Raw genomic sequence first — 26250 nt, 5'->3', positions numbered from 1 at the left:
ATAGGTGATGGGAGGAGTGGAATAATTGAGCCTGCTGTTTAACAATGCACTGCATAACTTAGGTATATTAGGTATGATTTAAATGTCGAGGGCCAAATTTGCCATCAAACATCCTGCAAATATTGACAAATGAGTTGAGATATTGGCTGAGGCAGTAAAACACGCCTGCGCTAAATTACTTGAATGCAACACCGGTCTTCAATCTCTCGTGACACGAAACATTACATCTCTTGGCTGAACCCCGTGTGGTCATTTCATCACTCTGCTTAGGAGCTGTTCCGCATATCAAAGGAGAACTGTGACTTTAAAGTGACAGCTGGACCATCTACATCCAACGATAAGGGCTCCTCGGGAGAGAACAGTGGAGGAAGCTCCCCGTCGTCCTCGTCCCATGGAAGTGCTCCACCCAAGAAGACCAGTAAGTACACTAACCAGCAACATAAAGGGGAGGACGAGAAAGGCATGGTAGCAGTTTCGCTATTAAAAAGTCATAGTATAGTATGTCGTAAAATGTCATGCAAAAAAATAGTATAGTATGTCGTAAATTAGCAATAAAAAGTCATAGCATGGTATGTCGAAAAATGTCATAGTATAGTCGGAAAAAAATCATAGTATAGTATGTCGGAAAATGTTGTAAAAAAAAAGTCGTAGTACAGGGTGTCTAAAAAAATTAAGTCATAGTATAGTATGTCGGTAAAAAAAAAAAAAAAGTCATAGTATAATATGTTCAAAAAATGAAAAACAAGTCATAGTATGTCGAAAAAAGTCAGTATTGTACGTCGGAAAAAATAAAAAAAAAGTCACAGTATAGTATGTCAAAAAATTTTGTAAAAAAAAGTCATAGTATAGTATGTCAAAAAAAATGAAAAGTTATAGTCTAGTATGTCGAAAGTAAAAGTCATAGAATAATATGTCAAGGAAAAAAAGGCATAGTCTAGTATGTCGAAAAAAATGTGATAGTATTGTATGTCGAAAAATTGTCAAAAAAGTCATAGTATAGGGTGTCGAAAAAAATTAAGTTATAGTCTAGTATGTCGGAAAAAGAGTCATAGTATAGTATGTCGAAAAATTTCATAAAAAAACGTCATAGTATAGTATGTCGATAAATTAATGAAAAAAAACGTCATAGTATGTCGAAAAATTTCATAAAAAAAAGTCATAGTATAGTATGTCGAAAAATTTCATAAAAAAACGTCATAGTATAGTATGTCGAAAAATTTCATAAAAAAACGTCATAATATAGTATGTCGAAAAATTTCATAAAAAAACGTCATAGTATAGTATGTTGATAAATCAATGAAAAAAAAGTCATAGTATAGTATGTCGAAAAATTTCATGCGGAAAAAAAGTCATAGTATAGTATGTCGAAAAATTTCATAAAAAAAAGTCAGTATAGTATGTCGAAAAATTTCATGCGGAAAAAAAGTCATAGTATAGTATGTCGAAAAATTTCATAAAAAAACGTCACAGTATATTATGTCGAAAAATTTCATAAAAAAAAGTCATAGTCGAAAAATGTCGAAAAATTTCATAGAAAAACGTCATAGTCGAAAAATGTCGAAAAATTTCATAGAAAAACGTCATAGTCGAAAAATGTCGAAAAATTTCATGCGGAAAAAAAGTCATAGTATAGTATGTTGATAAATTAATGAAAAAAAACGTCATAGTATAGTATAGTATGTCGAAAGAAAAAGTCATTCGAATAATATGCCGAGAAAAAAAAGTCAAAGTATAGTATGTCAAAAAACATTTTTTTTTAAAAGTCATAGTATATTATGTCAAAAAAAAAAGGTCATAGTATAATCTGTCGGAAAAAAAAGTCATAGTATGTCGAAAAAAAAGTCATGGTATATTATGTTGAAAGAAATAAAAAGTCGTAGTCCGTCCAAAAAATTTAAAAAAGGTCAATGTCAAAATGTCATAGTAAGTCGAAAAATTTTGTAAAAAAAAAGTAATTGTATGGTATGTCAAATTTTTTTATTTTTTTTTAAAAGTCATAGTGTAATGTGTCGGAAAAAATTAAGTCATAGTATAGTATGTTGAAAAATAAGTCATATTATATCTTAAAAAATGAAAAAAAGTCATAGTATACTAGTACATAATACTACAGTACAGTTTCCTTCATGTTATTAGTACAAATTTAATATGAACAGTAAAGCAGAAAGAGATTGTTGGTGGACTGAACAGCAAAAATCAGTGACCCAAGTGTGATGTCATTGTTGCAAGTGCTATTTTGTTATATCATCAACATGCACTCACTTTTACAGACAGCAGCAGCACACCCAAAGCAAAGGCAGTGAAATCCCAGCCCCGTACTCCCAGCTCAGAAGCACCCAGTGCCAAAAAGGTATTTACTGCAAAGCACACTCACATGACAGATGCATCATTACAGTAATCCTGTCAGACAGTGAGTGAAGTTGAGCTGCACGTGATGAACTGACCAATGATTCCTATCAGGTGAAGAAGAGTGAAAGTGTTCACAGCAATGGACAAAGCAAAACGAAGCCAACCGCTCAACTACTGGAGCCGAGGAAAGACAAGGTTGGTCAACAAGTCTTTGACAACACTTTGAGTAACACGAGATGAGTATTCTATATTTAAAACATGTGAGACTGAATTATTAAGTGAATGCTATGCAGCTTGAACCACTTAACATTGCAGCACTCAGCTCACTGTATGTTTCCTGTAGACGCTGCTGGACATCTTCAGTGGAGTGAAGCTTTTCCTGCCAGTCTCAGTGCAGGACTTTGACAAGCTGAGGCGGTACGTTGTTGCGTATGATGGAGACATCGTAGCGGACTATGACGTCGCCTCGGCCACACATACGCTGGCTGAACCTGAAGAGGACAGCCAGGCCCAGAGAGTCTCACCCAGCTGGATCTGGGAATGTATCCGCAAGAGACGCATCGTCCCTCCCTGTTAACAATAAAAACAAACAGAACACGTTATATCAAATGAACATGACTGTTATGGTTTGTACACGTACAATATACTTTTGGGTTTTTCAGTTTTTGAATACTGGGGATGGACATAGCCAATTTAGTGATGACACTTTGGATGAAATGAGGTTTGTTTGATCAAATGTAAATGTACTGCAGATGTAGAGTTTTTGTAAGACTTTTTCAATACAAGATGTAGTTAAAGCAGCCTCACATGAGTACTGTAAATCATGACATGCATTTTACTACGACATAAATCACAGTGGAACATTTTGAGAAGGATTAACACCCCACCTCATGAACTGAGAACCAAATTTGTCTACCGTTAGGAATAAATAAAATGTCTCTGTAACGTCAGTCTAATGCCATTCATTTACACACATACTTTTACAACATTTTTCGACGTACTATACTATTACATTTTAACGAAATTTTTCCACATACTATACTACGATTTTTTTTTTTACAAAATTTTTCGACATACTATAACATGACGTTTTTTTATGACATTTTTCGACATACTACTATGACGTTTTTTTTCATTAATTTATCAACATACTATACTATGACTTTTTTTCAATTAATTTTTCGACATACTATACTATGACGTTTTTTTATGAAATTTTTCGACATACTACTATGACGTTTTTTTTCATTAATTTATCAACATACTATACTATGACTTTTTTTCAATTAATTTTTCGACATACTATACTATGACGTTTTTTTATGAAATTTTTCGACATACTATGCTATGACGTTTTTTTATGAAATTTTTCGACATACTATACTATGACGTTTTTTTTCATTAATTTATCAACATACTATACTATGACTTTTTTTCAATTAATTTTTCAACATACTATACTATGACGTTTTTTTATAAAATTTTTCGACATACTATACTATGACTTTTTTTCAATTAATTTTTCGACATACTATACTATGACGTTTTTTTATGAAATTTTTCAACATACTATACTATGACGTTTTTATATGAAATTTTTCGACATACTATACTATGACGTTTTTTTATGAAATTTTTCGACATACTATACTATGACGTTTTTATATGAAATTTTTCGACATACTATACTATGACGTTTTTTTATGAAATTTTTCGACATACTATACTATGACGTTTTTTTTCATTAATTTATCAACATACTATACTATGACTTTTTTTCAATTAATTTTTCAACATACTATACTATGACGTTTTTTTATAAAATTTTTCGACATACTATACTATGACGTTTTTTTATGAAATTTTTCGACATACTATACTATGAAGTTTTTTTATGAAATTTTTCGACATACTATACTATGACGTTTTTTTCAATTAATTTTTCAACATACTATACTATGACGTTTTTTTATGAAATTTTTCGACATACTATACCATGACGTTTTTTTTCATTAATTTATCAACATACTATACTATGACTTTTTTTTCCGCATGAAATTTTTCGACATACTATACTATGACGTTTTTTTATGAAATTTTTCGACATACTATACTATGACGTTTTTTTATGAAATTTTTCGACATACTATACTATGACGTTTTTTTATGAAATTTTTCAACATACTATACTATGACGTTTTTATATGAAATTTTTCGACATACTATACTATGACGTTTTTTTATGAAATTTTTCGACATACTATACTATGACGTTTTTATATGAAATTTTTCGACATACTATACTATGACGTTTTTTTTCATTAATTTATCGACATACTATACTATGACTTTTTTTCCGCATGAAATTTTTCGACATACTATGCTATGACGTTTTTTTATGAAATTTTTCGACATACTATACTATGACGTTTTTTTTCATTAATTTATCAACATACTATACTATGACTTTTTTTCAATTAATTTTTCAACATACTATACTATGACGTTTTTTTATAAAATTTTTCGACATACTATACTATGACGTTTTTTTATGAAATTTTTCGACATACTATACTATGACGTTTTTTTATGAAATTTTTCGACATACTATACTATGACGTTTTTTTATGAAATTTTTCGACATACTATAACATGACGTTTTTTTTCATTAATTTATCGACATACTATACTATGACTTTTTTTCCGCATGAAATTTTTCGACATACTATGCTATGACGTTTTTTTATGACATTTTTCGACATACTACTATGACTTTTTTTTCATTAATTTATCAACATACTACACTATGACGTTTTTTTTTCATTAATTTATCAACATACTATACTATGACGTTTTTTTATGAAATTTTTCGACATACTATACTATGACTTTTTTTCAATTAATTTTTCGACATACTATACTATGACGTTTTTTTATGAAATTTTTCGACATACTACTATGACTTTTTTTTCATTAATTTATCAACATACTATACTATGACGTTTTTTTATGAAATTTTTTCGACATACTATACTATGACGTTTTTTTATGAAATTTTTCGACATACTATACTATGACGTTTTTTTATGAAATTTTTCAACATACTATACTATGACGTTTTTATATGAAATTTTTCGACATACTATACTATGACGTTTTTTTATGAAATTTTTCGACATACTATACTATGACGTTTTTATATGAAATTTTTCGACATACTATACTATGACGTTTTTTTATGAAATTTTTCGACATACTATACTATGACGTTTTTTTTTCATTAATTTATCAACATACTATACTATGACTTTTTTTCAATTAATTTTTCAACATACTATACTATGACGTTTTTTTATAAAATTTTTCGACATACTATACTATGACGTTTTTTTATGAAATTTTTCGACATACTATACTATGACGTTTTTTTTTATTAATTTTTCGACATACTATACTATGACGTTTTTTTATGAAATTTTTCGACATACTATACTATGAAGTTTTTTTATGAAATTTTTCGACATACTATACTATGACGTTTTTTTTTATTAATTTTTCGACATACTATACTATGACGTTTTTTTATGAAATTTTTCGACATACTATACTATGACGTTTTTTTTCATTAATTTTTCGACATACTATACTATGACGTTTTTTTATGAAATTTTTCGACATACTATACTATGACGTTTTTTTCAATTAATTTTTCAACATACTATACTATGACGTTTTTTTATGAAATTTTTCGACATACTATACCATGACGTTTTTTTTCATTAATTTATCAACATACTATACTATGACTTTTTTTCCGCATGAAATTTTTCGACATACTATACTATGACGTTTTTTTATGAAATTTTTCGACATACTATACTATGACGTTTTTTTATGAAATTTTTCAACATACTATACTATGACGTTTTTATATGAAATTTTTCGACATACTATACTATGACGTTTTTATATGAAATTTTTCGACATACTATACTATGACGTTTTTTTATGAAATTTTTCGACATACTATACTATGACGTTTTTTTTCATTAATTTATCAACATACTATACTATGACTTTTTTTCAATTAATTTTTCAACATACTATACTATGACGTTTTTTTATAAAATTTTTCGACATACTATACTATGACGTTTTTTTATGAAATTTTTCGACATACTATACTATGACGTTTTTTTATGAAATTTTTCGACATACTATACTATGACGTTTTTTTATGAAATTTTTCGACATACTATAACATGACGTTTTTTTTCATTAATTTATCGACATACTATACTATGACTTTTTTTCCGCATGAAATTTTTCGACATACTATGCTATGACGTTTTTTTATGACATTTTTCGACATACTACTATGACTTTTTTTTCATTAATTTATCAACATACTACACTATGACGTTTTTTTTTCATTAATTTATCAACATACTATACTATGACGTTTTTTTATGAAATTTTTCGACATACTATACTATGACTTTTTTTCAATTAATTTTTCGACATACTATACTATGACGTTTTTTTATGAAATTTTTCGACATACTACTATGACGTTTTTTTTCATTAATTTATCAACATACTACACTATGACGTTTTTTTTCATTAATTTATCAACATACTATACTATGACGTTTTTTTATGAAATTTTTCGACATACTATACTATGACGTTTTTTTATGAAATTTTTCGACATACTATACTATGACGTTTTTTTATGAAATTTTTCGACATACTATACTATGACGTTTTTTTTTCATTAATTTATCAACATACTATACTATGACTTTTTTTCAATTAATTTTTCAACATACTATACTATGACGTTTTTTTATAAAATTTTTCGACATACTATACTATGACGTTTTTTTATGAAATTTTTCGACATACTATACTATGACGTTTTTTTTTATTAATTTTTCGACATACTATACTATGAAGTTTTTTTATGAAATTTTTCGACATACTATACTATGACGTTTTTATATGAAATTTTTCGACATACTATACTATGACGTTTTTTTTCATTAATTTATCAACATACTATACTATGACTTTTTTTCAATTAATTTTTCAACATACTATACTATGACTTTTTTTATAAAATTTTTCGACATACTATACTATGACGTTTTTTTATGAAATTTTTCGACATACTATACTATGACGTTTTTTTTTATTAATTTTTCGACATACTATACTATGACGTTTTTTTATGAAATTTTTCGACATACTATACTATGAAGTTTTTTTATGAAATTTTTCGACATACTATACTATGACGTTTTTTTCAATTAATTTTTCAACATACTATACTATGACGTTTTTTTATGAAATTTTTCGACATACTATACCATGACGTTTTTTTTCATTAATTTATCAACATACTATACTATGACTTTTTTTCCGCATGAAATTTTTCGACATACTATACTATGACGTTTTTTTATGAAATTTTTCGACATACTATACTATGACGTTTTTTTATGAAATTTTTCGACATACTATACTATGACGTTTTTTTATGAAATTTTTCGACATACTATACTATGACGTTTTTTTATGAAATTTTTCAACATACTATACTATGACGTTTTTATATGAAATTTTTCGACATACTATACTATGACGTTTTTTTATGAAATTTTTCGACATACTATACTATGACGTTTTATATGAAATTTTTCGACATACTATACTATGACGTTTTTTTATGAAATTTTTCGACATACTATACTATGACGTTTTTTTTCATTAATTTATCAACATACTATACTATGACTTTTTTTCAATTAATTTTTCAACATACTATACTATGACGTTTTTTTATAAAATTTTTCGACATACTATACTATGACGTTTTTTTATGAAATTTTTCGACATACTATACTATGACGTTTTTTTATGAAATTTTTCGACATACTATACTATGACGTTTTTTTATGAAATTTTTCGACATACTATAAAATGACGTTTTTTTTCATTAATTTATCGACATACTATACTATGACTTTTTTCCGCATGAAATTTTTCGACATACTATGCTATGACGTTTTTTTATGACATTTTTCGACATACTACTATGACTTTTTTTTCATTAATTTATCAACATACTACACTATGACGTTTTTTTTCATTAATTTATCAACATACTATACTATGACGTTTTTTTATGAAATTTTTCGACATACTATACTATGACTTTTTTTCAATTAATTTTTCGACATACTATACTATGATGTTTTTTTATGAAATTTTTCGACATACTACTATGACGTTTTTTTTCATTAATTTATCAACATACTATACTATGACGTTTTTTTATGAAATTTTTCGACATACTATACTATGACGTTTTTTTATGAAATTTTTCGACATACTATACTATGACGTTTTTTTATGAAATTTTTCAACATACTATACTATGACGTTTTTATATGAAATTTTTCGACATACTATACTATGACGTTTTTTTATGAAATTTTTCGACATACTATACTATGACGTTTTTATATGAAATTTTTCGACATACTATACTATGACGTTTTTTTATGAAATTTTTCGACATACTATACTATGACGTTTTTTTTCATTAATTTATCAACATACTATACTATGACTTTTTTCAATTAATTTTTCAACATACTATACTATGACGTTTTTTTATAAAATTTTTCGACATACTATACTATGACGTTTTTTTTATGAAATTTTTCGACATACTATACTATGACGTTTTTTTTTATTAATTTTTCGACATACTATACTATGACGTTTTTTTATGAAATTTTTCGACATACTATACTATGAAGTTTTTTTATGAAATTTTTCGACATACTATACTATGACGTTTTTTTTTATTAATTTTTCGACATACTATACTATGACGTTTTTTTATGAAATTTTTCGACATACTATACTATGACGTTTTTTTATGAAATTTTTCGACATACTATACTATGACATTTTTTTATGAAATTTTTCGACATACTATACTATGACGTTTTTTTATGAAATTTTTCGACATACTATACTATGACGTTTTTTTTCATTAATTTTTCGACATACTATACTATGACGTTTTTTTATGAAATTTTTCGACATACTATACTATGACGTTTTTTTCAATTAATTTTTCAACATACTATACTATGACGTTTTTTTTATGAAATTTTTCGACATACTATACCATGACGTTTTTTTTCATTAATTTATCAACATACTATACTATGACTTTTTTTCCGCATGAAATTTTTCGACATACTATACTATGACGTTTTTTTTATGAAATTTTTCGACATACTATACTATGACGTTTTTTTATGTAATTTTTCAACATACTATACTATGACGTTTTTATATGAAATTTTTCGACATACTATACTATGACGTTTTTTTATGAAATTTTTCGACATACTATACTATGACGTTTTTATATGAAATTTTTCGACATACTATACTATGACGTTTTTTTATGAAATTTTTCGACATACTATACTATGACGTTTTTTTTCATTAATTTATCAACATACTATACTATGACTTTTTTTCAATTAATTTTTCAACATACTATACTATGACGTTTTTTTATAAAATTTTTCGACATACTATACTATGACGTTTTTTTATGAAATTTTTCGACATACTATACTATGACGTTTTTTTATGAAATTTTTCGACATACTATACTATGACGTTTTTTTATGAAATTTTTCGACATACTATAACATGACGTTTTTTTTCATTAATTTATCGACATACTATACTATGACTTTTTTTCCGCATGAAATTTTTCGACATACTATGCTATGACGTTTTTTTATGACATTTTTCGACATACTACTATGACTTTTTTTTCATTAATTTATCAACATACTACACTATGACGTTTTTTTTCATTAATTTATCAACATACTATACTATGACGTTTTTTTATGAAATTTTTCGACATACTATACTATGACTTTTTTTCAATTAATTTTTCGACATACTATACTATGACGTTTTTTTATGAAATTTTTCGACATACTACTATGACGTTTTTTTTCATTAATTTATCAACATACTACACTATGACGTTTTTTTTCATTAATTTATCAACATACTATACTATGACGTTTTTTTATGAAATTTTTCGACATACTATACTATGACGTTTTTTTATGAAATTTTTCGACATACTATACTATGACGTTTTTTTATGAAATTTTTCGACATACTATACTATGACGTTTTTTTTCATTAATTTATCAACATACTATACTATGACTTTTTTTCAATTAATTTTTCAACATACTATACTATGACGTTTTTTTATAAAATTTTTCGACATACTATACTATGACGTTTTTTTATGAAATTTTTCGACATACTATACTATGACGTTTTTTTTATTAATTTTTCGACATACTATACTATGACGTTTTTTTATTTAATTTTTCGACATACTATACTATGAAGTTTTTTTATGAAATTTTTCGACATACTATACTATGACGTTTTTTTTATTAATTTTTCGACATACTATACTATGACGTTTTTTTATGAAATTTTTCGACATACTATACTATGACGTTTTTTTTATTAATTTTTCGACATACTATACTATGACGTTTTTTATGAAATTTTTCGACATACTATACTATGACGTTTTTTTATGAAATTTTTCGACATACTATACTATGACATTTTTTTATGAAATTTTTCGACATACTATACTATGACGTTTTTTTATGAAATTTTTCGACATACTATACTATGACGTTTTTTTTCATTAATTTTTCGACATACTATACTATGACGTTTTTTTATGAAATTTTTCGACATACTATACTATGACGTTTTTTTCAATTATTTTTCAACATACTATACTATGACGTTTTTTTATGAAATTTTTCGACATACTATACCATGACGTTTTTTTTTCATTAATTTATCAACATACTATACTATGACTTTTTTTCCGCATGAAATTTTTCGACATACTATACTATGACGTTTTTTTATGAAATTTTTCGACATACTATACTATGACGTTTTTTTATGAAATTTTTCAACATACTATACTATGACGTTTTTATATGAAATTTTTCGACATACTATACTATGACGTTTTTTTATGAAATTTTTCGACATACTATACTATGACGTTTTTATATGAAATTTTTCGACATACTATACTATGACGTTTTTTTATGAAATTTTTCGACATACTATACTATGACGTTTTTTTATGAAATTTTTCGACATACTATACTATGACGTTTTTTTTTTATTAATTTTTCAACATACTATACTATGACGTTTTTTTATGAAATTTTTCGACATACTATACTATGAAGTTTTTTATGAAATTTTTCGACATACTATACTATGACGTTTTTTTTATTAATTTTTCGACATACTATACTATGACGTTTTTTATGAAATTTTTCGACATACTATACTATGACGTTTTTTTTTATTAATTTTTCGACATACTATACTATGACGTTTTTTTATGAAATTTTTCGACATACTATACTATGACGTTTTTTTATGAAATTTTTCGACATACTATACTATGACATTTTTTTATGAAATTTTTCGACATACTATACTATGACGTTTTTTTATGAAATTTTTCGACATACTATACTATGACGTTTTTTTTCATTAATTTTTCGACATACTATACTATGACGTTTTTTTATGAAATTTTTCGACATACTATACTATGACGTTTTTTTCAATTAATTTTTCAACATACTATACTATGACGTTTTTTTATGAAATTTTTCGACATACTATACCATGACGTTTTTTTTCATTAATTTATCAACATACTATACTATGACTTTTTTTCCGCATGAAATTTTTCGACATACTATACTATGACGTTTTTTTATGAAATTTTTCGACATACTATACTATGACGTTTTTTTATGAAATTTTTCGACATACTATACTATGACGTTTTTTTATGAAATTTTTCAACATACTATACTATGACGTTTTTATATGAAATTTTTCGACATACTATACTATGACGTTTTTTTATGAAATTTTTCGACATACTATACTATGACGTTTTTATATGAAATTTTTCGACATACTATACTATGACGTTTTTTATGAAATTTTTCGACATACTATACTATGACGTTTTTTTTCATTAATTTATCAACATACTATACTATGACTTTTTTCAATTAATTTTTCAACATACTATACTATGACGTTTTTTTATAAAATTTTTCGACATACTATACTATGACTTTTATTATGAAATTTTTCGACATACTATACTATGACGTTTTTTATGAAATTTTTCGACATACTATACTATGACGTTTTTTTATGAAATTTTTCGACATACTATAACATGACGTTTTTTTTCATTAATTTATCGACATACTATACTATGACTTTTTTTCCGCATGAAATTTTTCGACATACTATGCTATGACGTTTTTTTATGAAATTTTTCGACATACTATACTATGACGTTTTTTTATGAAATTTTTCGACATACTATACTATGACGTTTTTTTTCATTAATTTATCAACATACTATACTATGACGTTTTTTTTCATTAATTTATCAACATACTATACTATGACGTTTTTTTATGACATTTTTCGACATACTATACTATGACGTTTTTTTTCATTAATTTATCAACATACTATACTATGACTTTTTTTCCGCATGAAATTTTTCGACATACTATACTATGACTTTTTTTATGAAATTTTTCGACATACTATACTATGACGTTTTTTTATGAAATTTTTCGACATACTATACTATGACGTTTTTTTTTATTAATTTTTCGACATACTATACTATGACGTTTTTTTATGAAATTTTTCGACATACTATACTATGACGTTTTTTTATGAAATTTTTCGACATACTATACTATGACGTTTTTTTATGAAATTTTTCGACATACTATACTATGACGTTTTTTTATGAAATTTTTCGACATACTATACTATGACGTTTTTTTATGAAATTTTTCGACATACTATACTATGACGTTTTTTTATGAAATTTTTCGACATACTATACTATGACGTTTTTTTATGAAATTTTTCGACATACTATACTATGACGTTTTTTTTCATTAATTTTTCGACATACTATACTATGACGTTTTTTTATGAAATTTTTCGACATACTATACTATGACGTTTTTTTATGAAATTTTTCGACATACTATACTATGAAGTTTTTTTATGAAATTTTTCGACATACTATACTATGACGTTTTTTTTTATTAATTTTTCGACATACTATACTATGACGTTTTTTTATGAAATTTTTCGACATACTATACTATGACGTTTTTTTTCATTAATTTTTCGACATACTATACTATGACGTTTTTTTATGAAATTTTTCGACATACTATACTATGACTTTTTTTTCATTAATTTATCAACATACTACACTATGACGTTTTTTTTCATTAATTTATCAACATACTATACTATGACTTTTTTTCATTAATTTATCAACATACTATACTATGACGTTTTTTTATGAAATTTTTCGACATACTACACTATGACGTTTTTTTTCATTAATTTATCAACATACTATACTATGACGTTTTTTTATGAAATTTTTCGACATACTATACTATGACGTTTTTTTATGAAATTTTTCGACATACTATACTATGACGTTTTTTTTATGAAATTTTTCGACATACTATACTATGAAGTTTTTTTATGAAATTTTCGACATACTATACTATGACGTTTTTTTTATTAATTTTTCGACATACTATACTATGACGTTTTTTATGAAATTTTTCGACATACTATACTATGACGTTTTTTTTATGAAATTTTTCGACATACTATACTATGACGTTTTTTTATGAAATTTTTCGACATACTATACTATGACGTTTTTTTTCATTAATTTATCAACATACTATACTATGACCTTTTTTTATGAAATTTTTCGACATACTATACTATGACGTTTTTTTTCATTAATTTATCAACATACTACACTATGACGTTTTTTTATGAAATTTTTCGACATACTATACTATGACGTTTTTTTATGAAATTTTTCGACATACTACTATGACGTTTTTTTTCATTAATTTATCAACATACTACACTATGACGTTTTTTTTCATTAATTTATCAACATACTATACTATGACGTTTCTTTATGAAATTTTTCGACATACTATACTATGACGTTTTTTTTCATTAATTTATCAACATACTATACTATGACTTTTTTTCCGCATGAAATTTTTCGACATACTATACTATGACGTTTTTTTATGAAATTTTTCGACATACTATACTATGACGTTTTTTTATGAAATTTTTCGACATACTATACTATGACGTTTTTTTTTATTAATTTTTCGACATACTATACTATGACGTTTTTTTATGAAATTTTTCGACATACTATACTATGACGTTTTTTTATGAAATTTTTCGACATACTATACTATGACGTTTTTTTATGAAATTTTTCGACATACTATACTATGACGTTTTTTTATGAAATTTTTCGACATACTATACTATGACGTTTTTTTATGAAATTTTTCGACATACTACACTATGACGTTTTTTTTCATTAATTTATCAACATACTATACTATGACTTTTTTTCAATTAATTTTTCAACATACTATACTATGACGTTTTTTTATGAAATTTTTCGACATAATATACATTGAATTTTTTATAAGAAATTTTTTGGACATATTTTAACATTTTATTTCCCGACATACTATACTAGAACTTTTTTCCATGAAATTCTGACGGGTTTTTTTATAAATTTTTCAACATACTATACAATGACTTTTTTTTACGAAATCATTCGACATTTAACTTTTTTTTTTCGACATATTATACTGACTTTTTTTCCAACATACTATACTATGACTTTTTTTCATGACATTTTTCAACGTACTATTCTATCATTTTTTATTACTAAATTACTTTTTTTTTTACATTTTATAATATACTACACAACATACTATTATAAATAAAGAAATTTAGCATACAACCTCTGGACAAATATACATATTGGAAACAAGCTATAAAATGTAATACCTCAGAAAATGTAATTGAAGACTTTTTAATAATTTTTAAAGGGCCTAAATTGTCATTAAATTGATTTATCAACTTTTAGGACCTGGCGGACACCCTGATATAACAAGCATTCGTTGTTTTAGGAAGGTTTTCCTCCTCTTAATCTAAGTACATTTCACTTTGTTTCTAGATCATTAGACTCTGTACAATCCAATGAGATGCTGAAAGGTTTTTACTGCAGCCCCCCCCGTATCTGAATGGCTTCATGGAAAATTCAGATTTTCCTTTTCATCCACGGGTTGCTTCAGGCTTTGAGGTGGTTTAATTAAATGTTTGAATGTATTGAAGCTCTGAGTGGGCAAAAGCTATATGAACCAGCTGTGCTTCCCCTGAAAGGCCTTAACGATACACACAAGAAAGGACTTTCTTGTGTGTATATTCCTCCCTCATTACAGGTAGAAAAAACAGTCTATATGTCTATATAAGAAGTCTATAATGTATGCTCTCACACACACACAAGTGATTTCCAATGAAATGCTGCAGCAGAGGATTGAAAGAGCATCTCAAAGGAGTGTACTGCAAGAATCGTGACTTACACGGGCCAATTTTGAAGCTGTTATACATCATTCTAATGACAGTAACAAACCAATGAGCTAATGATTGTAGCAACAATTTGATTTGATTGGAATAAAGTTTAGCAATAATTCAAATATTTGCATATTGCAAAAGGGAAAAAAAAGAAATCAGAAAGACACATTTTGAGCAGAAACATTCATGTACCTTTGGTCAGAGATTTCCAGTTGCTTCTCATCAGGAATCAGTCTCATCCAGTTTTCTCTTTCCTGAGGATCCTTCTTTAGAGCGACTCCACCACTGCAAGTCAAACTCTTCTTTGATGTGACAAGGCTAAGAAGTAGAGCAGATGACAGTGTTGATTTACTAGTTTAAAAAAAAAAAACACACACACACAACTGGGCTGCAATATAAAACATTCATTTGGGCTATGTTCATTCTAAATGTGCCTTGTCAAAGCACTTCTTTGTATCGTCTGACGGACCTCTTTTGTAACTCCAGAAAAGAAAAATGTATAATTAATGCCTTTGTGGACAGATATTTATGAGAGGAGGAAAAAGTAACAAAGACTGTGGAACAGTTCTCAGCAATAATAGACATTTTGTCTCGTTATCATTAAAGCTGCAGTCGGGTAACTCTGAGCAAATAGGATTAAAAGTTATTTTTATAGAGCGTTCACTGTATCCAGACAGTAGTGCACGAGACAGATAATCTGTTCCTCTGCCTGCTCCTAATGGCATTTGCAAGATTTCAAAAGACAACCGATCAAACAGTCAAACTAGGCAGTGCTGATCAAATATGAATCTGTTACTGTAATGCCTATTTCTCTCCTCAAATCTTTGTAGTGTACTGTTCAGCTGTAAAATGAGAAAGTTTGCGCCGGCCGATGGGCAGCTGTCAATTAAATAGCTGCATTCAAGTTTGGTTACATCAGTGATGCCGTAATATTAGGCGATGTCTGCGACGAGCAAGCGCTCACCAGATTTGACAATGACCGCAGAAAAACACTTCAGCAAAGTCCACAACAACTTTTCATGGGAATTTCCGACTGGTAAATTATCAGTCTACAAACAGAGAAGGTAACGACAACAATCTCTGTTTATCAATCTGTTATCAATCTCAACTTGACTGGTGGTTTTGCATTTCCTCTCATCTTGTAGATGGACACGTGTTGCTTTTGGGTAAACAGCTGAGTGTCCTCGATATAAATTTGGCAGAATGAGGCTGTTGTCTGTCACAGCCTGTCTTTGTGAATTAGAATGATAAGACTGGTATACTTTTCTTGTAAAAATCTAGCTGGAAGCTCCTTTTAAATGGAAACAAAGAGCTTCTTTATCACACCAGACCGGTTTTACAAGAACAAACAACTTTCAAACCCTCCATTTCATCAAGACGTCTTGACATTTGCCTCTCAACGAAACCCCTTTGACAGAATCAATACTGAGCTAGATGATGTGCAAGTCAATGCTGCTTGCAGTACCTGTCTAGAAGACTTGATCAGTGTTGCGGAGCGCAGGCTCGAGTGGCTGACGGCCGTGGCCCTCTCTACTCGCTCCAGCAGGATCCTGGTTCTGGGGACGTGGCCCCACGACACACCGAGGCCCGGCTGCACCTCCCCGCTGCCACTTCTCGTAACATGGTTTGTAACCTGCAGGCCCAGACACCATCATGTTCAGTCGTTTGTTTTGTTCCTCTTAGGGGTTTATCACACCATTTCTCCATTCTGTTTTATGGATTCGAATAGCTTGCGAGAGATAGTACAAGCTTTAGAAGAGAAAAGGCAGCCAGATTGTCCCACTTTTAATCAAAGGGAGCCATCAAACAGCCTATCAAATTATCTTTATCGCACTTCAGATAACTCCATGATTTTAGGTGATGGCAAATTTTCTTTGGTGCATGCTTTTTTAATGTGATTAGTTCATATTTTACATAATTAAAACCTCCGGTCATACACCTGAACTAACAAATGGAGTTTTGTTTTACACATTTAATTGTCAGAAATTAGCAACCTTTTGTTTTTAATCTTGATTTAGTGTTCTTACCCCCAAAAAGAGGTTTCATTTCAGCTCTCAAAGTAATAACAAGAGGAAGTGTGAAAGGGTTTGTGGAGAGTTTAGATTGACACTGGAAATGCATCTTGCATTCAGAGTAGCACACGTCAAGGACTGTCATCCTTACCAGAGCAGCAACATTGAAGTCCTTAGCCATTGTCTTAAGAACTCCTGCCACTTGGATCATCAAGGACATGCCTGGGGGCACAGGAAGTTATAAAGAGGTTTGTTCGTGTACGGAATATAAAAATGTCCTTCCATGGTTCTTTCTAAGCAATTCAACAGTAGTAACTAAGGCTACAGGTATTATTGTTGTGACATTTACAGTCTTTAATATTCTCACGGTTGACTCATTTTGTTTACAGCCACGCTGGCGGCGGAGCTCAGTCCACTACATTGGACAAAGTATTAGAAGGATCGCCATGAAACATTCACAGTCCCCACAGGATGAATTGTAATTACTTTGATGATCTGTTAAAGGCTCGAAAAACCTATTTTCTCAATTAACTTTTTACCATGAGTGGTGAGGTCCTACGTAAACACAACGTTTCCTGCCAACAGTTTTTGTTATTTCACGTGACAGATTGCTGTATTTGTGGTTGTTGTCTTTACTAGGGCTGTCAGAGTTAACACGACAATAACGTTTTAACACAAATTTGTTTTAACACCACAAATTTCTTTAAAGGGACTGTTTGTAACTTTTTAAGCGTATAAATGTAGCGGGTCGGGACACATGCGCGTTCGCATATGCGCGCTCGCATGTGGCCGGAGCCTCGTCTCCGATGCCTGCTCTCCTTCACTCAGACGGCGCGCGCGTCCTCGCTGTCTCGCTCCACCTCTAGACGTGAACGCGCACTCACTCCACACTGCAGAAGAGTTAGTTTAGCTCTGAGAATATCTAGTGAATGTACAGTGGACGTTTGTGCAGAAATAAATGCTGCAGCTCCTCCAGACCAACAGAGGTTTCCCGTGTCTTGTGAAGTGACGGGGCTCCTCAACGAGTTACGTTATCGTCTCGTTACCGACCGGGTGCCGGTGTCTTCGGCTGCCGGCTGCGGTCGGGAGGCGATAACGTAACTCGTTGAGGAGCCCCCGCTGCTGAAGCCTGCGCTGAGCAGGAAAAGCCAACACTAGGATCAGCAGTGATTCATGGAGAGACCTTCGTCTGGTCAGCTAACATTACTGCCAAGCAGCTGAAATATAGAGTGATATTGTGGTTTTAGCTGACGTGTGTCGCCTCACTGTTTTGAGCGATGCTCGTTCATGTCTATGTAGAGCGAGCAAGCGCGAGCTCGATGCTGACTTTCGTTGATTTCAAGGCCACAGGTGTCGCTGTTAACAAGCATTTCTGAATCTTACAAATAGTCCCTTTAAGGTACATTTTGAACATATAGAAAATGTGTGATTAATGCCGATTAACTATGGACAATCATGCAATTAATCATGATAACATAATCGTTTGAGACCCCCGTTGAGAAGACATAAGTTAACATTTTGCGATGATGACTGTTTCTCACAGTAGTTTATTCTTGGTCGGTAGTCCTTTCATGTTAAATATATTGGTAGGATGAGGGTTAAAGGGTCTATAGCTTTTAACAAAATACTTCATAAACCAGCTGTTTTTGTACACTTTAAGTTTTGTACTAAAGCATAATTACATTTCTAGCTTTTTGTAATGTCTTTTCACAGGCGCTCATGGCAGGTTAATTTTAGATTTGAACCCTGTTCTTTTGAGTGATTGTTTAATTAGATCGCAGTTTTGGAGCTTTCTATAAACCAACAGTTTGCGAAAACGTTGAATTAAATTCACTTGGATTAAGAACTTTAATTATTTTGAATCTCAAGAGGTCCAGTTGAAGCAGCTCCAAGGTTAATGAAAACAGCTCCACTTAGAACTGATATCAGAAATGTTAGCTTTTACTCTAAATGGAAGTGTTCGGGGTTTAATGTGACTGTACAAATGTTATTTTTCACACTCGTGACTGGAATTAACTCTGGATGTCATGCTCATGAAATGTGTGGGAACCCTGTTGTGATGTTTATTTTACAGACATTTGGTGTTTAAAGGCTCGGGTGTAAACACAGCCTCAGGTGTGATGATGCACTATGATGGACTCGCAGAAAGAGATATCACCTTCATTCTGTTTGCCTCCCAGTAGAGGAGAGATAACAGCTGACACCGAGTCCACGATCACCGCCTTGACAGAGCCACCGCCAACAGATGCCTGATGCAAAATGTGACAAAATTAGATAGCTGAAAATGTGATCTGTTTTTTTTCCATAAGTTCATAAGTTCCAGCGGGACTGTTGGTATATTTTAAACAAAAAAGAAACAAACAAACCTGCTGAAGCCTGCCACCGCGAAGACCGTACAGACAGTCGAGTAAAGAGAAGACGTTAAACAAACGGAAGATATGGATCCTCTGAAGAGCTTCCATCTGTAAAGTGACAGTTTGTTACATTACATTACATCATGCAATATTAGTTTGAGACCCTTTGTCAACTCACCTGCTCCTCTGTGTTACTCGTCTCAGCTTGTAGCATTTGAAGCAAGCGGCTGGCAGTCAGCCCGCCTGTCGTATCGATAAATATCACACTCTGTTTCAGCTGGTAAGAAATGTGCACTGCGACGCCGAAACACACCTGGAAGACGTGACGAGCACGCGGGGAATAGTTTAAAAGACAGCGTGGATAATTTGTGTTAGCTAAACTGTAACTTTGAAAAAGACTTATTTCAGCCAGAGCACAATTTCTTATTCTATAGGAGAAGAGGGAATTCTAAAAAGAGGGAATTTATGAGGCTGAAATTATCAGTGATGGAGAGGGAAGGTAGGAAATGTTCACCTGAGATTTGCCACTTCCTGGGCCTCCTGACAGCTCTGTTATCTCTCCGGTATACAAGCCTGAATCCAGCAGTTTATCTAAGCTGCAAGAAACAAGGTGCAATTCATTACTCACAGCTGCCATCTGATGCAATAAACTATTAAGTCCACGTACATCTGTGGAGCCAACAAAAACTGCAGTTGGGTGAATATAATACAAACAGAGCTTGCATTAGGTTCCAGACTATTCTTAAGATGTTTGGCCAAACTCCTAATTTCAGTTGCGGTTTCATTGCTTCTTATCAAGCTCAGCCACTGGCTCTTTCAAACTGAATCAAAAACTATTCATTAATCTGTGTGTGTTTGTGTGTGTAGGTGGGATTGTTTGTTAGTTTCAAGTCTACTGAAGATCTATAGTGCCAATTTACATACATTTCCAACAAAGACTAAAGTGAAATACATTAAATGTACAGTATATACTTCTTTTATATGCATTTATTCTTGTAATCATTGAACAAGGTAAAAGGACGTTGTTTTGTTTGTTTGTAATATATTTTATTATTATATTATGATATATATATTATCGTTTCTTTCCCCCAAAAGGGAGCGCAGCCTCGGCGATGACGTCATGCTGGTCTGGTCTATAGCTTGGAGCCATAAAGCCCCTCTTTTATATCTTTTTAAGGGCATGGCAGGGGAACAAATCAGAGATCAGCGTCTTTGGATTTAATGTTGGTGCAACCAACTACACAGCAACTCTTCGGCATAGAGTTGTCAATTTAAAAAGTTTGTTTAAAGTATAAGTTTGGAGACATATTTCAACATCCTCTGTTTTACGATGTTGTCGTCTACGTGGGATTTGTTTTGCATGGTCATGAGCGCCTACTCTAGCTGATGTATTGCTGGTCTGATGTATATCGTATGCGTCTTAACCACTAGGCCACCACCAAAGGTCAAAAGTGGATCTTGCGTTAAGTGTGTTATTTTGTCAAACTTCTGTTCCCCAAGGTCAAAATTGTACTTGGATACAAGCCTATGCTCTCTTTAACACCACTCTGCTAAACTAATTCCAATTTCACCATCCAACGTCTGAAACTTTTAGTTTGGAAGAATAGCCTTGGCCTTCAAGGGGAGACATTGTGAGACATTAACTGTCTTTATTCACAGGGATATGCTGAGTGAAGTCTGTTCTTAGGATTTCCAACCTTGTCAGTCTTGTTATGGGTTCTCTGTTGCTGCCTAGGGTAAATCTTCCCTGAGCTCCACATTCATACACCCCAGGTCGTTTATATGCGACCTCTTCCACCTCCGTGTATCTGCTCTTTTTATGAGTCCACACAGCAAAGCAACTTGAGTGATAAATCATCAGGGGTCCATTAATTTCCTACTGAGCCGAGTGAACAGAGGTTAGAAGTAGGCCATGGTTGCAAGTTTCACAATCAGCTGTCAACAAGCCAGTAACATTTCTTTGCTACCTTAAACTTTACTTTGCCAATCTCATTTCATTTTGTGAACAATAGTTCTGCCAGGAAAGTGCACAATGGGTGTCAGGTTTGTTTACAGCCTGTTCAGTCATCCCAGCTGTCCACAACTTAAGTGTCCAGGGTTCGGGATGTAAAAGTCCCATCATGTTGTCCTCAGACAATGTTATGTGACTGGCAGTACAAAAGATGAGCAACAGCATCATCTGGTTCTTTGATAAGATCTCTAAAGGTACAAGCCTCTACACATATATTGTCAAATTTACGTTGACGCAAATTAGTTTTAACGCAACCAATTTCTTTAATGCATTCAGGTAACTGTGATTTTTAGTTTGTAGTTTGCTCAGCTTTTAAATCTAGAGTAAAGATATCATATGACACTAGAAAACCTGATGAATCCATTGGTACCAACCATGTCATGCTAGTTTGTCGCGAAGGAGATAAAATAACGCTCCAAACTTACGCAAACTTTTGGCGAGGAAAAACTAGCATGTCCATTTTCAAAAGGAGTCCCTTGACCTCTGACCTCAAGATATGTGAATGTAAATGGGTTCTATGGGTACCCACGAGTCTCCCCTTTACAGACATGCCCACTTTATGATAATCACATGCAGTTTGGGGCAAGTCATAGTCAAGTCAGCACACTGACACACTGACAGCTGTTGTTGCCTGTTGGGCTGCAGTTTGCCATGTTATGATTTGAGCATATTTTGTATGCTAAATGCAGTACCTGTGAGGGTTTCTGGACAATATCCGTCATTGTTTTGTGTTTTTAATTGATTTTCAATAATAAATATAAACATACATTTGCATAAAGCAGCATATTTGCCCACTCCCATGTTGATAAGAGTATTAAATACTTGACAAATCTCCCTTTAAGGTACATTTTGAAGGGATAAAAAAAAAAATCAGAGGTATAAAAACTAAAATAAGAATAGAAGTATTCTATATCATATTGGTTTGTGTCTATTGGTGTCAAACATCAATTCTTTTGAGTGCTGACCCAGATATGTCCACAGCATGTAGAACCAAAAACTGTCAACCGCTGAACTGCTGTCATTGGCAGCACACAGTCACACTCTTCTTTCTGTTATAGTGATTTAGGCGACAATTTAGTCAGTGGAATTCTGTATTTTATCTTGGAAAATATACGTTACTACAACACACACTGATGCATTAGAGAATACTAGATTTGTTTTTGCCAAACTGCAGGTATTTCTATTTGCTCCAACTCTAAAAGAATGCTCTTGCACTTATATTTTGATCGTCAGCGAGGTATTGTTTGCTGTCGTAATACTTTAACCAACTGTTCTGTCAGCAGGGGAGTGTTTTGATTTGTCTATGTTGACGCTCAGTGATCTGTGCAGTTTGTGGAATCTCATCATCTCCGCCTGCACGTGTGATGATGTATGTGACAGCGATGCAGTTAAATCTACATAGCCAAGGTCCTTCAGCTTGAAGGTTAAGCATCACTGGAAGCCTGTGGTTGGTTAATAGTGTCTCTCATCACCTACGGCGTGATTGTGAAGAGGAGAATTGGTGGGGATGGAAGTACTTGCATTATTCCTGTGTTCTGTGACAATGGAGCAAAGAGGCTTGCACTTTTCTACCGATTAATCTATCAACTATTTTACCGATTAATCAATTAATCTAAATGATTAATTTCCTTCCAAACAAATCTAATTAATTTAATACACTAAAATCTTACATAAAGATATTATAGAAGCGTATCAAAATATGTTCCCCATATTCTTACAGTACACTCACCCCGGTTTGTAATCAAAATTGATAGACTCCGCTATTGATTTACGATACAGTAGCAAGGCGGCATAAATCATCAGCCGGCGGTTGGCCGCAAAATGATCGGCGTGTTCTGGTCGGGTGAGCGGGGGGAGTGCATGTGACACAGAGCCGGTTGAAAATCGGCAAAGTTTTCCTTCAAAACACTTATTCAATGTAATTTCTAAGGTAGCAGGCAGACCATTTTTTGGCTTTATGAGTTTAGTTCAACACGTTTTCATCCCAACTCGTTACATAGCAGTCACGCCCCTTGGCGTCGCGTCATGCCCCTTGGCGGTCACTTTATTTTCAGCATCAAAACCACTATAGTTACCTTTAGTTCACTTTAGGTTTAGGCAACAAAAACACTTCAGTTAGGTTTATGAAAGGACTACATGGTTGGGTTTAAAACTATTACATTTGTACAGTGAAAATGAAACTGAACTTTGTGAACACGGAACACGAACGTACAGCTGATTGTAACATGAAAGTGAAACTTAACGCAGGGCACACAAACAGTGGTCTCCTCGATGAAAGCGTTGTGTTTGTTGGAAGGTAAATTACGTAATTATGATGTGCTAAAATGTAATCTTTGTTGTGGCGAGAAACTTAAGGCGGATCATCAGGGATTAATAATACATTTGCAAAAACCAGTATGCAACTAGTATATAAAGGAGTGTGTGATGAATTAAATGGGATTTATTGTTTTACTTTTGTTTTTTACCGGGGTACTGAATCGGGTATCGAGAATCGTGAGACTGGGATTGGTATCAACTACTAAATTTCTGGTATCGTGACATCCCTATTGAAGACAATTTTTGATTTTCATATTAGTGTCTTTTGCAGCTTCATCGTGAGAGTCACTAACACTGAACTTCAGGGCTGAATTCATCATGAGAAGACTTTGACGGAAGACAATGTTTGCCATTTTCAATGAGGTTTTAAGTGACTGAATCTTATCACTTGATCACACCCAAACATTTCTCCAAGTAGCCTATGCATGGCATTAAAACATCATTGTGTCATTACACCATCAAGCATTGACAAAAATATGATGTAAGCTACATGATAAACAAGCTGATGACAGCAATAAACCATTATCAGCCCTTATCGTCCATCCTGTTAGTATGACAAATCACCGCAGCAGCAGGAACTCTGATAAGGTTTGTTTAGTTTTTGTTGTTTTCTTTCCGTTTGTCTTTGTGCTGTTTGATACTCTATAAATGAGTGCCATTTATTATTCTTTATTAATGATTATACTGTGTTTGTTTGTTAGGATTGAGATGTGATGGAGGTGTATGAAATACAAGTTGCTTTAGCGTGTTTTTGTGCTGCCAAAGATTGCTTCTTAATGATATTTAAAGGAGACAGATACATAATGGTATACAGTTAAACTATAATTAGTTAGGAATAGAACATTCTGACAGTCCAAGAAAGGTCCCCTTACCCATGTTACTATGCATTTTAAAAGGTATTATGGCCTTGACCAGACAGAGACCTAAGTATAAAGGCTTGATAACACCTTTGGTTATTTTATTATGTTATATTCAGAAGGTTTTCTCTGAGCTCTTTGGATTTCTGATTGAATTTCTGACATTTCTATTACTTGGTTGAAATAAGACATAAAACGTCAAAAGTCCATGTCCATCACATTCATTTTATCCGTCTCTGGGCTCAAGACGTACATTCACTGTGCATATATCAAAGTGCTGGAAGAAGAGAGGCGAATGGACATTAAAATAATATGCCAAAAGGTGTCTAGCAGCAGACGTGATTGAAAGCTGAAGAGTCCTAACTCTGTTTGCAGCCTTCGGGGCTTCTGGCCTCATTTCATTCAGGCTACGTTCTCTCAGGACAAAGCTGTAAAATAGTTTTTAGACCACAGTTATCTGCTGTTGTAATGAACATTGTTTTCTACATCCAGTTCACCGATTCTGACACAGAGACCAACAAGATATTCTTTTCTGTCTATGCAGCCGTGAAAACTAGTTTCTCACAGATTCTCAGAACGTCTACTCTGAAAAATACTTTACATATTATACACTCAGTTGCCTTTAGGTCCTGACGCACCAAGCCGATGATCGGCCGTCAGACAGTTTGTTGCCGTCGGTGAGC

General features: G+C 31.3%; 2 protein-coding genes across 5 annotated transcripts in view; one reads left to right on the top strand and one right to left on the bottom strand.

The window, feature by feature from the left end:
* Positions 1–3291, top strand: part of lig3 (ligase III, DNA, ATP-dependent) — a 38830-nt gene extending 35539 nt beyond the window's left edge. For 2 of the 3 annotated variants that reach the window (XM_037747998.1, XM_037748000.1), the window contains 4 exons: positions 271–418; positions 2268–2347; positions 2458–2541; positions 2690–3291. In XM_037747998.1, coding sequence (XP_037603926.1) covers positions 271–418; positions 2268–2347; positions 2458–2541; positions 2690–2923 — 546 coding nt within the window. In that variant the 3' untranslated portion in view covers positions 2924–3291. Of the gene's footprint in view, positions 1–270; positions 419–2263; positions 2348–2457; positions 2542–2689 lie in introns of all 3 variants that reach the window. The other variant, XR_005203777.1, reaches the window with a different exon arrangement.
* rad51d (RAD51 paralog D) overlaps positions 2780–26250 on the bottom strand; it is a 34306-nt gene continuing 10835 nt past the window's right edge. The window contains exons 4-12 of one of the 2 annotated variants that reach the window (XR_005203778.1): positions 20898–20979; positions 20562–20696; positions 20396–20491; positions 20188–20278; positions 18181–18251; positions 17483–17650; positions 16982–17066; positions 16210–16335; positions 2780–2916 (exon numbers count right to left, since the gene is read on the bottom strand). Coding sequence is in view for 1 of the 2 variants with exons in the window: in XM_037748008.1 (XP_037603936.1) it covers positions 16240–16335; positions 17483–17650; positions 18181–18251; positions 20188–20278; positions 20396–20491; positions 20562–20696; positions 20898–20979 (739 nt within the window). In the remaining variant the exon portion in view is untranslated. The remainder of the gene's footprint in view (positions 2917–16209; positions 16336–16981; positions 17067–17482; positions 17651–18180; positions 18252–20187; positions 20279–20395; positions 20492–20561; positions 20697–20897; positions 20980–26250) is intronic. The other variant, XM_037748008.1, reaches the window with a different exon arrangement.

The sequence above is a fragment of the Sebastes umbrosus genome, chromosome 17 (genome assembly GCF_015220745.1).
Source record: "Sebastes umbrosus isolate fSebUmb1 chromosome 17, fSebUmb1.pri, whole genome shotgun sequence".
In the NCBI taxonomy this organism is placed as follows: domain Eukaryota; kingdom Metazoa; phylum Chordata; class Actinopteri; order Perciformes; family Sebastidae; genus Sebastes; species Sebastes umbrosus.
The sequence above is the reverse complement of the archived record's forward strand: the minus strand, read 5'-3'. Positions and strand labels throughout refer to the sequence as shown.